The sequence below is a fragment of the Lutjanus erythropterus genome, chromosome 13 (genome assembly GCF_056507025.1).
Source record: "Lutjanus erythropterus isolate fLutEry1 chromosome 13, fLutEry1.hap2, whole genome shotgun sequence".
NCBI classification, from domain to species: Eukaryota; Metazoa; Chordata; class Actinopteri; order Lutjaniformes; family Lutjanidae; genus Lutjanus; species Lutjanus erythropterus.
Window position 1 is genome coordinate 7,591,117 of NC_139329.1, and position 18,865 is coordinate 7,609,981.

Here is an 18,865-nt window from a genome sequence, read left to right on the forward strand (position 1 = left end):
CAGGTCAGTGGGGATCTGCAGCAAACAGACCCACTCCCCTTCATTATGCCTTTCTCTTCCATGTCCTCTCTGTTTCTCCTGCACCCTCTCTCCGTCCCCATCCTATTTTGCCTACTTTGTTTTCTTTCATCTAATGCACCAGGCAGCTCTTTTCACCTGCCACCCCTTCATCACGCTTATGTTGTTTTGATTTCTGTTAAACATTTCTCCCTCCTTTCCTAACTCTCTATGCATTTATTTACCACCAACAGGATTTGGAAATCAGATTTCAATCCTGGTCCACAATTTAATATGATATGGTATGGTGCATGGAACCAAACATGCAGCTAATTTCTCAGAAAGATAACAGAAGAGAAACTGTTGTATCTGTTTACAGTGCAGATAACCAAACTCAGAATGTTTTAATCATGAAGTGTGTCAATAATTGGCCTTGTTCCATCATGCCATGAGCCACAGGGATCTATTTTCATGCTGCTACAATATTTAAAACTGCTCAGCTATCATAAAAATGTAGAAAATGACTGCTGTCTGATGCATTTTTGATTATCACTGTGCTATGCTTCACTCAGTGCCACATACACTGCATTTCCTTTGACTGCATCACCAGCAGGGAATGTTTGTTTGCATCAGCAGTAAGGTTGTGAAATGGCGATACAATACATATCATGATACAGGGATACCGATCAGTATATTCCAATATACTGCAGTAAGGCAAGACGATATGCTGCAATCTTTCTTTTGCATTCTATTTTCGACAGGCTGTCCTGTGCACACTGACTCAAAAGATGGATCATCTTTGTCATTTTATTGTGTTAAGTTCATGGTCTGCACGTGTGACAGGTGCTTCTCCAGCTCAGAACAGTGCACTTGGCTGGAGGATGAGAGCATGTAGAACCAGACTTTTTTCACATCTAACAAAGTGAAAAAGTTTGTGATGTTTTTTGGAACAGTGGGAAGACAGGACAGTTTTGGTGAGTTTTAATTTGCTTCTTTCTGTCTAAAGAGTTAATATGTAGTGTGTTTTACGGAGTTAACAAGGCAGTTTAAGTTTATCTTAGTTCGGTAAAAGACAGTAAGTTGGATTCAGAAGGTGATCGGTCGTATTTTTCAGTTCAATAATGAAAATAGGTGTGAGAATGTTCCCTTTCTTAACATTTTGTGAGATTATTTTATTAATTTGTCACACATACTCGTACACATCTCCCAGCTTTCATGTTACTGTGTTTAGTTGTCTTTGTTTTCATAGTGTTTGACTGACAGTGGCAGCTCCCATGCAGTAACATTGAATTTTGAGCCCTTACTATTTTTTTTTTTTTTTTTAAGATTTTTTGCTTAATTTTGTTATCAACTTTGTTATGTTCATGGCCAATCCTCACACTGCTGACTTAAATTTGCATTCTTAAGTTATACCAACCCCCTTCCTACTCTCTCTTTCCTCCTTCCTCATATATTGCCTTGCCTTCGTCTTTTCTTTTCTTCATTATTTCTTTTCTCCTCCCTTCTTCTTCCCACACTCCCTCCCCACTCCTTCTATTCTCCTCACCCTGCCCTGCAGTGGCCTCCACACTCTTAAGCCATTGATTTACCAACACACTGAAGGGACTTTTCATTTCTTTGAGCATTGTGTGCATGTTTGTGCATGTGAGCGATTGAATGTGTGCATTTGTATTCCTATTAAGGCCTCAATGTTTTTTTCTTTGACTGGCATCAGACACATGTTGACTGCTGTGCGTATTCCCAACACCATTTAATACACACTCCTCAGGGAGCTTTTCCTGTCTGTCAGTTTCATGCACGCACGCAAAGCAGCAAACACACAAAAACAAACAGCAGGAATAATTTTGCTCTTGTCTGCTGTCTGATTAATGAGCACATCCTACAGTCTATGAGAGGAGATGCTGATCCCCCTGGGTACCAAAGTATTATAACAAACCCAGACTGTAGTGACAAATATGAGTGTGGGTGTTAGTGTTTGACCATAATTGTGTTTATGTGATCTTCTCTGAAGGACTGCCTGAGGACATGGATATTTGCTAGCGGTTTAAAGTAAATGGTTTTGAATTCTTTAACATAATAATGAGTGATGATTGAGAGCTTCTGTGGGCTGCTGCTCATGAGGCAAGACTAAATAATGTAAACACCTGTTACATTCAGAAGCTAAACTCATGACGAGAACTGAACAGGTTGAGACCTTGCTCTGACATAATAAATTATGGACTTCATTTATAATGAACAGTGGAAAACATATAGGTGGCAGTGGAGGAGTCAATAAAGCATAGTATTGTAATAATGTACATACACAGACAGAGACCAGGTATCAGTATTAATTTATATAAATTGTTCATATTGCAAATACGAATCAAACTTTTCCCTTTCTGTCCAATAGATGCAAGCAAAAATGTCAAACATTTACTCGTTCCAGTTTTGTAACTGTGATTATTTGCTGCCTTTCTTTGTCATTTATAAACCAAAGTGAAGAGTGTTTAGGTTTTGGACAGTTGGTTTGACAAAATAAGCAATTTGAAGATGCCACTTTTTGGGCCTGACCAATACTGATTTTTTGGGCCAATACCAATATTAGGGAGTGAAAAAAAATCTGACATTGCTATATCAGCCAAGATTCTTTATACAGAATATAATATATAGAATATATCTGCAAGCATTTCCTTGGAATGATCCCACAAAAGTGGTTATAACAGTATATTTTACTGTTTAACAATAAACTAACATAATATAATACAAGAATAGAGCAAAATATATGTACAGACTATATGAAACCTAAATTAAGAAAAGGGCTATAGAACTAAAAGGTAAAAATTAACTGCATTATGTTCTGTTTAAAACCAGTAGTTTTCATATACATGGATATCAGACAACACATATGCTTTTACCATTATAGAGCGATATAGTTATGATTGGCAAATATTGGGCCAATAATATTGATCTCTAGGGTTAGGCAGTGTCCACCAAATTAGCATATGACGATGTCCACAGTGAATCATCGTGATGGACGATGATACTGCTGCTGGTTCTAAAAGGGTCTTCGTGTCTGCACCATATGTCCTTATTTGTGTTGAAAAAGAAAACAAAACACAACATGGAGATGTAGCATAATGAACAGCTACAACAGCGCTGAGCATTTTTTGACATTTTATAGACTAAACAATTAATCAATTAATCATGAGTAATGTGAAAATTCGTCGATAATGAAAATATTTGTGCATTGTAGCCCTACTTATTAGCAGATGAAAAAAGGTAATAAATTGAAATGATACAATACTCAGTGTACGGCAAAATGTTTAAAATCACAGTAATATAATGTGATGAAAGCATTATGCTAATATCGTATCGGGCTTCTAGTGACTCTCACCCTAAGAAAAATATCAAGTACTCATGAGGTTTAAGTCACATTTTATCAGATTTAATTTTAAACACATTTTATTACACAGTTCCCTTATGATATAAACATAGATGTTTTCATGTGGAGAACCATTGAATGACAAATATAAAGAGAAAAACTGTAAGACATCAATCCATTGTATTAGGTTGGGTTTAAATCTAATCCATGCTTACTCTGTGTACTCAGTCATTAACATTAACTCACAAGTTATATATTTTCAGAGCATATGTTTACATAGAATTATGATTTATTTTTAAATCTATCTTTCACCATGCTAGAGAACACAAAACTGTCTATGTTTCCAATTTGCATAATACAGAGAAAGGGATATGTTTACTGTATATTCTTGTTGTATCCTCACATATATACATAATGTTGTTGGCCTACTCAATTTAATGCACATAAGTCAATGAAAAATTTTAAAATGGTACACCAAAACTATTAAAAGTGCATCAATGAAACATTTTGTTGACTGAGTGCCATTCTCTCATATCACTATAAATACACATACATACACACGAATTTAAGTCTGCCCCGCTGTCCTGGTGCTGTAAATACTCACTAGAGCATCAAATGTGTATTAAAACATGTCTGAAAATAGTCCCCAGCAAGTGCAGTTCTTATTCCACTTTGAGTGAGGTTTGCTAAAAACTACAGTACTCAGTGACCTTGTTTTTAATGGTCTATGTCTTCAGTAGGAACCCGTGGACATGGGGCATGGTTAGTGAAGCCAGAAAGTATTGGCACCGTTTGTTTCTGTCGTTTGATGGGATTAGCTGACACTGAGAAAAATGTTGAACAGCAGCCATATCCTTTTAATAACAATGCTTAAACACAAGGTTTGATTATACAGTAACTGGTCTAATGGGATTGGATGAAGAACAGGATGGTCTTCAATACCACACGTCTAAGAATATTTTATATTTTGTCTGAAAACTACTGATAGACTGCTCCTTGTTTTCAGTGGTAATTCTACATCTGATTTCATTTCTCTGTGTTAACCTTGCTTTTCTGTGTGTGTGTTCTCTGTGCCAACTTCTTGGCTCCATCCCGAGCAGTGTTGTATTGTTGTAGGTTATGTTTTTTTAACCTCCTTATCTACTTTCCTCCATCTGTTGGCCTCACTTTTCTCAGGCCTAATGCTCACTTTTATTACTTTTACTGCGCACAAAGACACATGTGAACACAAATACCCACTGAAAACCATGTAAAACATAAACTCATGATATGTTTGTATGAATTCCAGAGAATCTTTAGTAGAAAGCAAATGATTAAATCCAAACTGCATTCAATTTAACTAAATTGTTTCCACAATCAGCATGAATACTGTTGCAAAAATGGTGAGAATAACAGTGAGGGAGATTAGTTTTCTGTTTTTGGTTGGGTATTTTACTTAACTTAGACCACAGCCTATCTGAGGAAATCCCCTTTGTGTCACTCATCATTTTTGCACATATATTTTGTCTGTCTTCTTTTACAAAAAATAGAAAAATAAAGGAAAATTCCAAAATTGAAATCTCAGAGAAGCACAGTAAGTTGTTCTTTGAGGTGAGTCGGATGACATACTACAGGCTGGTTCATGCTCCATTGTAGTACCCTTAGTTTAACCTCTGTGAGTCTGGAGAATTGTAGGATGGCTGCTGAGGGCTTTGAACTATAAACAACTTTGATGTTAGTGATGAGCTAGACTGATAAAATAACTACATGTCCACACCTCCGGCTGATCTTTTAGCGGCTGAATAAAGCTTGTTAAGCTCAGCTGATGATAATATGATAATGAATACCTTTGTTAAATTTTGTGATTCAGCATCAAGTTCCACATACTTACCTACACTTTCCAATGAAAAAATGCTGCAAAATTGCATTGCAGTGTATAAAATATTTACTTTCTTCACTGATCTGTTATAGTAGTATTTTTTGGTACACACTTTTGTGCACAAACGTGCTTCTATGCAAGTGTTGGGCAATGTCATTATCTCACAAAGAGCAGTCCTACTAATCTTTGTTTTCCCTTTTTTTTTCAAGTTATCCGCTTATCTCTAACCACACACGACATCTGAGTATCACTGCACAATTTTTCTTACTCACTGTTTTCCTTCCATCCTGTCCCTCTCATCTCTTTCTCACCCTGTACTTTTCTGTTCTTTTTTTATAATCCTTTATTTTCCCCTGCTGCTGTACCTAATAGTAAAGGCTAAACAGTGAGTGACCAAATGATATGGGATGGCTGGAGGTTGGTCAGAGTCATATCCAGTAGGCTAAAATAATAAATATCTCGACTAGCTCTCATTGTCGTTCATTGTTCTGTGATAAGGAGCCAGCCAAAAGATCATTGTTTCTAGCTTAATAGTAGGAAACTGCAGCAGTCAGACATGTTTTCACTCTGGCAGTGACAAAATCTGGCATCAGCATAGTTACTGTTCGCATCTTTCATATGATTTTGTTAACATTAATGCCAGGTCTAAATATTTGTTAGTGTTACTTCAGATTTTTTAAGAAGAGGATTTTCAAAGAAGCATTAAGTGATTTATCTGTACACACAACATTGGCATATCATCACCTTACAAAGTTGTTGTGGTGAAGGTATAAGCAAACAGTACCTATTTAGGTACATGTGTAGTAGTTGAATCAGGTCAGTGGCATTCATTTGGAGTTGTATTTCTGACCACATGACAAGTGTAATATTTCTTATCTTTTTCGCTCTTTTTTTGGTCTCCACCGCCTCTTTTAGGGACACGTCTGTCTCTTTAGGAGCTCAAGTTCACCAGCTAGTCTGTAACTTTGTCTGATCTTTGTTGCTGGCCAGGTAGTGTTTTTGCCAAACACAGTTTCCTGCTGCTGTGAACAGTGTTGATTAGAGCTCTCAGAGTGATCTGAACAGAAAAGATTTGAAAATTGTTTTTGTAATGTTCACAAAATACAAAACAAAGAATTGTGAAAGTGGAAGGAAATTAACTTTTTAAAATGGGAACAATGGGAAATGTTCCAATTTGCCACCAACTCAATAGTAAATTGTTATTTTGTGTCTAAAATCTACCAGCCACTTTTATATTTTACCATCACTGCAGCACATTCCCCACTGATTCAATGTTTTGCCTTCTGCTATTTCAACATGTAAACATTTCTGACCTGCTGACACACTGCTTTGATTAGTTACTGGGAAGTAAACATGATGCAGTTGATCAGTCAATCACTTAATGAGTCAGACAGATCCTGACTAGATAAAGACTAGTAGTTACTAGATGAAGGTGTAAACAAATGTCTCCAGGGATGCCAGTTGCCTGAAGTTTTTGTTAATCAATTGTTGGATGAGTTAATCAATGTAGGACTGGGTATCGTTCAAAAATGTTTGAAAGAAGAAAGTGATGGAATATCTGGAAAAAACTGTCAAAAGGATCATTAATTACAAACAGTAGTCTGCCTCATCCAAAGAAGAGGAAGTGTAGGTAATGTTTGTGGTTTTGGGAAATAGTGTCAGAGTGAGAGCAGCCAGCCCCATTCTGTCATCTTCAGGTGTTTCTCTACTTTTATTTGTGTTGTATCTGTAAACAACACCATGTTAGCCAATAGAAACGCTCTCTGCCACAGCTTAATTTTATGCGTCCCTGCGGTGGCGAGGAGCAGATGTGCCAGGACTTCCATCTGATTGGACATTTAGGTGAACAGACTCACAGATGAGCTAACAAGTTGGCTGCACTGCTTAGTTCACCGAGTTATCTGTGCATGTAGTTGGTGCAGATAAGTAGCTGGCAGGACATAAACAAACAAACAATGATCCCCCTCTCTGTCTTGTTTTTTCTGCATGCCACCTGAACATTAAACGTTGGCCAGTGAATCAGCAGCATTATCAGATCTTGGTACAAGCATGATGCGTATTTATTTGCTTACTGACGCTGCTGAGTGTTACTCTTTGGGTGTTGAAATTTGGTACTGAATGACAAGGCATTTTTCAGTAGTCAGTAGGTTTGAAGCAGTCAGATTGTTGCCAGAAAAGTATTACAGTTCGGTACCCAGCCCTAAGTGCATGTTTTTCCATATTAAAAGTATTTGTGAAGTATAACAGTCACCAAATCCAAGTAAATTTGGTATTTGAGCAATTAAGGACATAACTGACTATCATTACAGCTACAGCAATTTCTCCAACTAGCATATTTGATCGAGGTTAAGGTCGTTTTTTGAGGTCATGCTGGTGGCAATCCTGACAAAACAAATCTGATTCCAGGCCATGTAACCCAAGCTCAGCATGATAGACGATAGATGTCGATTACAGCGAGGTATACCTCAAAAAATGCTTGATACAGACATCAGTCCAAACTGTGGTTTGCCCTTAGGTCATCATGTTACACTAGGCTTTCCAATCTTGTGAACGGCTGGCTAACATCTTTTCTCCTTACTTCAATAAACCTTATGTCTCCTGGCTTGTCTCTTGGATTCAGCTCTGATTGAATTTCCTTTCTATATAAACTGTCCAATAATTTCTTCGGGAGAACAGAGAAGCCAGCGGACATTTGAGTTAGAAACACATTTTGTGCAAATGCAACCATGTCTATTTTTCTCTTTTCCTGATGGCTAGGAGTAGAATCTTTCAGCCTGTCTCCATCTTTCTCTTCTCCTTCTGCATTTCTTCCCTCAAGACATATTCTGTGTCCATTACTTAGTCTTCGTCTCCTTTTCCCCCCTCAGTAAATGATCAGCACTTCAAAGTTGCCATTGAACAGTGTCAGTGAGCTCCCAGGCCACAGGATCTGCTGAGCCCAGCTTTACATTAAAGCTTATTCAACCCCAACTACAGGTGTGCTGCCCCGCCAACTCCCACAGGACGGCAGATGCTTCAAACACACCAAAACACAACCTTCAAAAGGCTGCGTGTCATCAGCATTAATTCCTGGACACTGAGGAATCAGCAGAGTACTCTGTCATCTGAAACTGACTTTGAGAGAGAGACGGAGAGAGAGAGAGAGTGGGCAGTAAAACACACACCGTCATTCATACCTTCTCATTATATCCCTGAGTCATAGAGAAACCCCGGAGCTGAGCTCATTGACTCTCACATTCTCAGCTGTTTGTGTGTATTAGTTATGATTTTGACCATATGTTTTCATTTAATAGCTTTAAGTTACCGTGTCACAGTGTTTGTCTTATGTAATTTCTTTTCGTATATTTGTCTTGGGTGTTTATGAGGATACCAGGTAGGCATGCTGGGTCTTAAAACAGACCTTAAGGCCAACAGTTAACGTATAATTACAGCTTAGACTGTCTGACACAAACTCGACCCTGACCTTCTCCATAGATGGATAGATAGACAAACAGAGGAACAGACGACAGATGGATGTCTTGTAATTCATTTGCGGACTGTCCCAGGGTATTACATAGATTTTTCACAGATTCTGGGGCCTTGAGGACGGGATTACTGTATTACTGGAAATAAAATGACTGTACATGTAATTCACCAACTGAAGTAAGTGGATTTAATATTAATCTTTAAATAAGACAATGTATACAGACAACACTAAGACTACTGACGCTACTGTATGCTAGTGACTCAGTGAGACTGAACTTTGAGCTTAATGCTAACATTTGCAAGCAGACATGTTTCCAGTGACAATGATAACACATCTGACGTTTAACGGTTTACCATGTTCAACATCTTGCTTAGGGAGTTAGCATGCTATGTAGTGCACCTGAGGCTGATAGGAATGTCATTAGCTTTGTAGGTATTTGATAATAAACTGAAGTGCTTGACCAATTTAAAATTGGACCTGGATCACCAGAATATTTTCTTAAGTATTCACAGGGCTCCAGACTAAATTTTTTTACTAGGAGCACAGTGGCCCCTAACTTAAAATTTTATGAGCGAAAGCAGAAAAGTTAGGGGGGCAACACCGAAATCGACTTGCAAAGTATATATTGACATTTCCTCTCATTTTCACTGTATTACTGATAAATACTTGAACAATAAATGCAGAAACTATAATGTTTTCCTTGGCAATGAAATAGGCCGTGTTAAATTTTGATATCAATTCGGCCTCCTCGGCGCACTGGTTAGCAGCCTCTTGTCTTCTAAATGCAACTGGGAGTGGAGTTGCACTTTCATTACCCAGGTCACGGTATATTTTGTGTTTCAGACTGGCACTGTGTTTGCTCAAAGTGACATGTTTTAATTGTGTGGTGCCAGTATTATCAGCGAATTTCGTGTTCCCCGCATGTTGTGGGTATCAACAGCAGAATTTGCAGTTCATTGAATTTGTCTCCTTGAAATTCAGCCAGGTGAACTCGTGCAGCCACTCATTGCGAAAACAGAATTTCATGGCTTTTTTCCCCACAACCATTTCCTCGCAATCTGAGTCGGAGTCATCATCAGCATTTGTCTCCTCTACACTAGGTTTGCTGAGGAGAAAGTAAGAACTGATGGTCCTCTTCGCCATTGTTCATTGTTTACAAGAGTTATGTGAAACCTGTGGATTTGCAGATATTCGCAGAAGATATTTCATTCTGGACCAGTTTTCAGAATTAACTTTTGTGTCCAATGGCCAAATGGTGGGTGAACATACCAGCCACTCAAAAGCTTGCCTTTAAGTTTTTGCTGATGAGTGAAACAAACCCACCAGACACTGGGATATTTTACCAGCATTGGGTGGGTGGTGGCTGGTGCTAATTTTCCTCTGGAACAAAGTGGTGAACCAACCATCCAGTGGGCCACCTGGGTAAAAATGATTGTAGTCCATGTGATGTTTTGTCAATGGCTTTGCCAACATTTCTTATGCCCTATCATTGTTGTATGATAACATGGTGGGTGTATGTTTCTTTTGCCATCTATCATTATAGCATTTGTCTAAACCTTTATTTTGGCATCAGTTGTGTAAAGTTGGTGGCTGAGGCTTTTTTTTTCAATTTAAAAAATCAATTTATTCTTAACTGTATCTCTAAAACTGTTATTTTGAAAACATGCATGTGTTTTGCCATTGTGCTTCAGTAAAGCTGTTATACTCAGTCTTTTCAGACCAGTGGATCACTTGAGTGTAACAGAACAACCTTTGCTACAACAAGCTACTGATTGTTTTGAAGCAGCAGTTAAAGGCCAGGCTGGTTATGTTACATTGGTAGCAATTAAGGCTGAACAGGATCCAGGATTAATTCATTTGAAGCATTTTCTCTGATTCCAAGCCAGTTTGTGTTGGATTATAATGAGTTTAAACAACTTATATTGTTAAAGTTATGACTTTTCAGAGTAAAGGAGACCATTTTATAAGCCAGTAAACGGTGAAGTAGAATGGAAAAAATAAGAGTGAAAGCAGTAGATGTAGTTTTCAGTTCAGCAAAAATTGTCAGTTTCAACTCAAGGCCTACCCTACCCTAGAGTTAGTTAAATAGTGCAATGATAAAACACATGAACTACATAACCTATAGTACCTTTCTCTGCCTCCTCAACTTTTCATCATCTTTACAGCCTAAGTGGTCTAAAAGCCACATTCCCACTAGACTTAAACTCAAAGCTGTCCTCCAACCCCCTTGGCTGCGCAAGGTTTGCCACTGCTGTTTAAAAACCCTTTTTCCCCTCACTTATGGTTGAATTGTCTCACTACTGTGGGTCCACAGACAAAAAACCGACCCCTGATTCCCTGCAGAGGCAAATTAGAGGTGTATTAGGCTAAATATTTTGTATTAGGCTAAAGCTGACACTGTACTCTGCCAAACATGCTTGTGAGATGGTTAAATAGCTTCATAAAATACCTCCCTCACATACTTTTCTGATGTCACATTAGAGGGGCTGTGTCCAACCATGTCTATTGACACAGAAATCCCACATTATAGCCACAATGAGGGCTTGTCTTTAACTCGGCCCTGTGTATTTACACCAAACCAAGCAGCACCAGCCCACTTCACGCCGTGATTAGGTAAATGTGCAGGGGTGAGACAGAAGATGAGGTTTTTCTCTGTCTAGCTAACCTTCATTCTTCAGGATGTGCAGCATGAGCAGTGCGTTAGCAGAGCAGCAGCAACACCTTCAGTCCTCCATCTGTGTCTGCACAGGATGTTTTAGGCGAAGTAAAGAATGTAGGTCACCTGAGTTTTGACTGTTTGGATTTCAGTAACTATTTCTAATCAGCAGTATTCAAGGCTCCCAACATGCCATGGAGACATCCTCTAAACACGGTTTTGAACCACAGCACCCAGGCGCATCATTCTTTAAGACAACTTGAAACTAATGATTGAGATCCTAAAGTCAGATTCAGACTTCCATACAATCAGACTTATTTTGCAACCAGTGGAGTCACCCCCTGCTGGCCATTAGAAATAATGCAGGCTTAAGGCACTGCAGCAATGGCTTCACTTTTCAGACCCGGAGGCTGTTCGTGCTTCTCTTAAACAGCCTATGGACCGTGCACTAGATAAGGGGCTGTACAGAATTCGTAGATGGATAGATTATTTTTTAAAGCACATTTAAAATGTGAGGATGAGCACTGGGTGGCAGCTTCAGAAGGAGTCGTAGAACCTGAGTTCCAGCTATAAATCTCACACACACAGTCATCTAGACCTTCTCATTACAACTCTGAGTCATACAGAAACTGTACAGATGAGCTCACTGGTGTTTATACATCTGTAGTGTTTTTGTGTGTGAACATGTTTTACTATTTTGGCTCAATGGGAACATTTATAACATTTATATGAATACAGTATATGATGCTAATTGTGTGGCTTTTTTATCATCTAAGAGAGGAGTGGAGTTGCTAAAAGAGGTATAAATTTGGACATACGCAGAGTGAACGATGGTGTGCTTAGAAAATACTCCAGGGATGATGTATTTTTGTAGGCCAACCCAGAATCCTCATCGCACAGCTTCTCTTGACAAAATGCCAATGGGATTTTTCCATTGGATTTTGGAATAATTCAGAAAATTGTGTGGCAAACAAGTTTATTTTACATGTTTTGTTCAGCAAGATAATCATCACTAACACCACTTTTATGATCTTTGAAACGCAATTATAATTGCCAGGGGAAAAAAAAGCTAACTAGCAAACAAAGGAACTACCACTGTTGCACAATGTAACATGTCCACCACTAAGTGAATAGTGTTTGGTGTGGTGATGTTTAATGTCTGTGGCAACCTCTGTAGTCTCATTTAGCGACCCGTTAGCAAGCCTTTATTAAGACACATAAAAGCTTCAGAATTCACAAGATGGGTATGGGGTTACAGCTCTGATTGGGATACATATTTTGTGTCATAGAACAAAACTTTAAAATGTCTTAAGCTTGGCTTAACCACAAACCTTATTTCAGGCATCTAAACAAAAACTGATTTTAAAAAATCCCATTGGCTTTTTGTCAAGGGAGCAGGAAATGCTAATATGCTAACTCCTATCAGGGTTTTAGGACTTATTCCTGCAGCATTCTATTTTCAGACCAACAAGATTTAACTAATTCCCCTCTTATTTTATTTCAGAATGCCATATGTTCTTATCCAGTGAGTCTTTGGGTGGCTAACAGGAGGCATGCTGTGACACGTCAGTGTTTTGAAGTTGACATTTGGCTGTGGAAGGGAACCTCTCCTTAACCGATGTCTGACAGTGATTGAGACAGATCGGAGGGAGGTAGGGAGAGAGAGACATGAAGCAGAGGGAAAGAGCCATGGGCTAAGGGGTGGGTGGGGGTGTGTCTGGGAAATGGAGTTGTTTTAACATCAAAGATAACCCTACTCAGGACTCTGCAAAGACCTCGCATTAGGCCGGGAAACACTGCACTTTATCATCGGCTCTTCCTGTTTGGCAGAAGCCTAATCCTTGAAGCTTGTGTTAAAACACTGATATGCTGTTACAAATTAGAAGTCAACATCACCCCTGGCCTTCTACATGACACAGACCCACACACTGACTTGCATTTCAGCCTCACTATGGCCCAGAGAGTAAAAAATAAAACAGAAACAGAAAAAACTGGACTGTTTCCAAAATGATTGCTGCCACTATTGCAAGCTTCAGTCCAGAGACTTAGTTAAATCTGACTTGACAGACCCATGAGGCAGAGGCCTAATACCTTACTTTGACAAAAGAAAACAATTATTAACAGATTCAAAAAGTAGTTGACAGTATTTACTGGTGACAGCAAATCTCACTTCTCATTGTTCAAACTGCAGCACAGTGGATGGTGTTCAACATTGTTTTGTAGAACAGGGTAATTTAAGAATCTCCCGATGGCTGTACAGCAGACTAAAATAGCAATTTCTGTACCTTTAGAAAGTGCTCCTAGCTCAATTAAGTAATTGACTTTAGCTGCATTTATTGATTCTTTTGGATCCCTTGGGGGGGCAGCAGAACAAGCTGAACACAACACTGAGAAATTCTAAACTTATAAAGTTGTTAAGGAGAACACGTTAGGGTATTTATGCCCCCAGCAGTCGTGGAGCAACATTAACTTCAATCTGAGTTGCTTTTTTCTGGTCGCTTGCATTAGTAAGTCCAATATTCATTCTCTTTTTAACTCTTCTTTTGTGTCACCAACTGGAAAAATTTCTTTAGCTTCTAAATGCTCAACTCTGTTCACCAGCTTGTCACAAACTTTGTCTGCCTGCTGTTTGCTTCTGGGCAGATAGCTCACAGTGGATTTAGAGATTTTTCGCGGCCTGATGCAGCTGGAAATTAGGTTGATGAGAGTGGAGTTGCCAGTTGGAAAAACAATGACCCAAAGTATTCTCTGTAGGCTCTGTAGAGCTATAGGGGACTAAGGGCGATAAGAGATTCCTTTGTCATTACACTGTCATTTAGTGTTAGTGTTTCTCTAAATGATCTCTTTTAAAAGATTTTAAAAGGACTTTTTAAAAAGATTACTCTGCTGAATAGGACATGAATGGACTGAAACCAAATACTCCTAACATTGTCGATTTGCAGTGGACAGTCAGAGGATCAAAATCAAATAAGAAGAACCAGCGATATCATCTTTTTTTTTATTCTACACAACCATCTTTCTTTTGAAAACCTGTTGCATACATTGCTATGCTAGCATGCTAGCTGCATCAAATGTGTAGCCTCATATTAAATTTGTGGTGGTCTCTTTTTCAGACCAGTGTGAAAAGCAGAGGGACACACTTCCAACCCAAGTCAGTGGTGGTAAAGAGAAAGAAAATGTATCGGCACCCTCAGAAGGAGAAAAGCCGACTGAGAAAGGTGAGTTTGTGTATCCTCTGTATGACATGGGCACCAGTACATTTTGAAGGTATGTCTCATTTTAATTTTTGTGTCTGGTAGTACAATGTAGGTCTGTGTAATAGGTCTGTACCGCCCATATCCATATATCTTAGCCTGACTGGTGAGTGGTCTGAACTAATACAGGAAGAAGATGTCAATGATACTAAATCACTATCAATTTAGCAGCTAGGCTGCAAGCAAAAAGGTTGACACATACAAGCCTGCATAATAGTGCATTAAATCACAATTCTGTAACAATACAACCCTTTGTTAAAATGTTAACTGAACTTTTTGCTTAAGGTCTTAAGTCATCCCATTATAATGCTTCCAGTTTTGCCACTGCTCCCAACATCAAGTATACTGTATTGTTTCGGCACAGTTGTCACAAGTGATTTTTTTTTGTCAGACTGTTGCTCTTACCACTTAAGTTAAATTGTGAAACTCTCATGTCATCTCATGACAATGATACATAAAGAAAGTGCATCCTGTATGATTTTTTTGTTTGTTTTTTGTTTTATCAAATGTGTTTTTTATTTATAGAGAACATTTTTGATCTAGAAACATTTGCCATGGTTTATTTTAAGACTGTATTCATCATGTGAGAAATAGAGTTTTTATGCTATTTTGTATTTGTTGTGTATCGTAAAGGCTCATTTAGGGACAGGCATTGCAAATTAGTTTAAGGCTATAAATGCTGTGGTATATGGAATTAGTTCATTCCATACCTATACAAATAAATATTAAATCAAAGAGAAGGGCTGCACAATATGATAAAACACACACACACACACACACACACACACACACAAATTTAAATCATCATCATGTGACAGTTGTTGGGGTCTGTACCAAACAAACATATTTCCTTCTATCTGGAGAACAAGATTTGAAGGCCAAGGCTTCTCTATTTTTCCTTTGAATTTGACATTGCATGCAGCCATGTTGCAATTTCAATAATGTTTCCTGCAGTCCTAAAACATGAAAAGGGAAGTTATATGATGCAAGCAAATTGATATGAAAACACACAACACATGTATTCTAATCAACCTGTCATTTTAACAAAATGGTACACAGTAAGCTGTCTGTTCCTCTTGGAAATATGGCTCCAGGACAACATTCACTTAGAAGCACTGCTGACTATTGCTTTACTGAGCAAATGAATAGAAAGAGTTCATTTATCACATTTGAATCGCAAACTGTAATAAGGTTGACTCCAGGAGATAGCAAAAATTGTTATAATACTAAATCAGTGTTGATGTCTGTGATGTTATGATTGTAAAGCAAATCCGTTCTTTTGCATAGTAAAAATGATCACATGCTGTTTTAATCTCATGCTCTCCTGTGTTCTATAAAATGAGATACAGCCTCAGTATCTGTGAATGTATGCCTGAGTTTGCTTATACACAAACACAGACAGTACATTGTATAAGTGGGTATTTGTGTTCACAGCTTGCCTAAGCAGGCAGATTCTGCCCCCTGAGTAAATATGGTGAGCCACTGATAACATTCGTTTGAGTATAACAAGGACACACACACACACACACACACACACACACACACACACACACACACATACAAAGGCAATTCAGTAGGGGTATGTCTGTAATGGAATGATAACTTATTTTGTAACATGCACTGCCTACAGTATCATCACAGTGTTGTCCACCAGGAATTTGTATGGTCCTGGATGTCTGCAAACTAGGAGTGTGATTATAATAACAGTTTTTACATTCTAATACTGCCCTTAATTACATTTAGAACTTTTCAGGGCATTGACACACCAGGAGAAAGGCTTGGGTGATTTTTGCTTGACAACAAGAACTCAGAATATAATCCAAGGGGGATTTACAATATTAACCCGTTGTTTTTTTTACCCACAGACTTAGTTACCCGGGCAAAAGGTGTACTGACTCGGGTGATGCGTCAGGCCCAGCGGTACCTGTTGGATCCAATGGGCAGACAGAGGGCTGAGGAGAGGGGTTCTCAAACTCAGACAAGGCCCAGACAACGCAGTCCCGCACCTGGAAGAGTGTTCAGGAGTCGGACCTCGGCATCACTAACACAAGCTCAGGTAAAGTTCTCTTAGTACAGAGACTGTTAAACATTTTTTCCCATAGATCACTTCACTCTGAATCTTTGGAAAGTACAAGTGGATACCATAAGCCATTCTAAATCCATAATATTTAAGTAACATAATTTGAAAAGATACTAAAAGATTTTATACCCATATCTGTACATTCCATTCAAGGCTGCAGCGAGCAGCTGGTCAGCTTAGCTTAAGCTTAGCATACAGACAAATGCCAAACTATTTCTTGGGCAGGCACAGCATGTTTTGTCATCACCATGATGCTGACACACAACAAGCGGAGACTCTGTTGATGCTTATCGCCAAAAAATAGTCAGCTGCTTAACACCCCAACATGTTGCTTTGTTTTGTTTTGTTTTTTTGTTTGTTTGTTTTTGTTTTGTTTTGTTTTACACTTTAGGTTTTGTACAGATTAAATAAACAAAAACAGGAAACAGTGAGTTGATTAGTGAGCTTTAGAGGCGCTAGTAGGTAGATTTTGTTACTTTTAGACAGAACTGGGCTAGTAGTTTCCTCCTTTTTCTAGACTTAATGCTAAGCTAAGCTAACAGACTGCTGGCTGTAGCCTTATATTTATCAGACAGATGTTAAAGTGGCAGTCTTCTCAATTTTCTTGCTGCAAGAATGGGAATAATTGTATTTCCCAAAATGTGAACCATTCCTTTAACGAACCACACAACAATATTACCTCCCTGTCACATGTTTTTGCTCTTGTTTGCTCTCACCTCTTTATTTGGTGAGTCATTTTTGTCAAGCACCACTGTGATTGGCCTTTTACCTTTGCTTAAAGCTGCAGTTCTGAGGATCATTGGTCTCTACTGCTTGCCATCTGGAGAGTCTCTCAAACTCTCTCCCCTAAGCCGTATGGAGTTTTCTTTAGTCATTAAAGAAATCAGGGTCCACTGAGAGCCAGCAGTCTGAGAGCCTTGAACAAAGGACCAAGTGTCTGACAACCAGTTTCAGCAGCTTAATTTAGATGCCAAATCCTTCTGCTAAGACCAGACAGGGCAGCAAGGCTCACTAAGTTGGCATCTGATGTAAAACAGAACAGAGCTTATCTCTGTTCTTGCTGTGTTGAGTTTTCATAATATTTGGTAACAAGGTTTTCCTAAACATTTAATTTGAAGTGCTTTTGTTCTTACTGCCAGCAACAATAGCAGCTAGCACTGAAGGTGGGGGTCAGTTGGACAGGATTTAAGGGAGATATGCTGGAGTATATCCACAGGGTTTGAGTCAGAGCGGCAGAGCCACTGTCTGCTTTAAATCATAAAATGTCACTGTCAATACAAACTCCCTGCACCCTTTCATTTGAATTCTAATTTAAAAGCTGTAACCTTTATTTTGTGAGTTATCCAAACTACACTCCTCCAGGGTTTGTTAGAAAAGGAACATCCACTCTGTACCCTTACAATTTTTATAAAGTTAGCCAGGGTTGTATCTTTTTGTTTTTTTGCGTTAGCTTCCTACATCACAGCTAGATTGCAGCTGAGTACTCACTTACAGCTAACACTAGTGGATAGTAAATAATGATTGGAATCCCTCAGTTGTACTTTTAAGAAGATCAATATCTTAATGAGACGAGTGATGACTGAGCTGCAGCTCATCCTTTCAGTCCATGAAGTTATGTAACGTACTGTAAGATCAGTGTCTAAGGGAAAGACTGCTTCAACAGATTAACGTAGATGATATCTGATATCTTCAGCTTTAATTGTCTGGTGTGACTTACCAGGTGTTTGTCATTATTAGCATAAGAAGACATAGCATTCACTACTAAATTTAATTCCAGTTTTGAATGTGATGATTAGAATAACAGAAAAGGTCATTTGAAGTATCAGAAATGTAATTTTATCACTAAATGTGAGCAACTGTAAATTGATCTGTTTTTCTAGGGACAGATGATTTATTAAGTTTGTAGAAGTTGGCTTCAAATAAAATGCGGATTCAAATATTTGTCCATGGCACAGGTAAGCCCTGATCTACCCTTGATCAATATGATTTTATAATGTCCTAAAAATTCTCTTAACCCCACTATGAAAGAACTACTGGGCCTGTTTGACCTGTATCCTAGACAGTCCGGGCTCAATTGCTGTATCTGGTCCTGTTCAATAAGATTTAGTAGAAAACACACTCACTGTTGAAAAGCTGTCTATTCTAATTCCTATAATAGATGATGAATGAATCAGAGATTTTCAAAATGAGAGG

At 38.5% G+C, this 18,865-nt stretch overlaps 1 protein-coding gene across 1 annotated transcript in view; it reads left to right on the plus strand.

The window, feature by feature from the left end:
• Positions 1–18,865, plus strand: part of LOC146316108 (uncharacterized) — a 71,506-nt gene that overhangs the window by 26,221 nt on the left and 26,420 nt on the right. The window contains exons 6-7 of the mRNA XM_084734929.1: positions 14,452–14,556; positions 16,458–16,648. Of these exons, the coding sequence (XP_084591055.1) occupies positions 14,452–14,556; positions 16,458–16,648 (296 nt within the window). The remainder of the gene's footprint in view (positions 1–14,451; positions 14,557–16,457; positions 16,649–18,865) is intronic.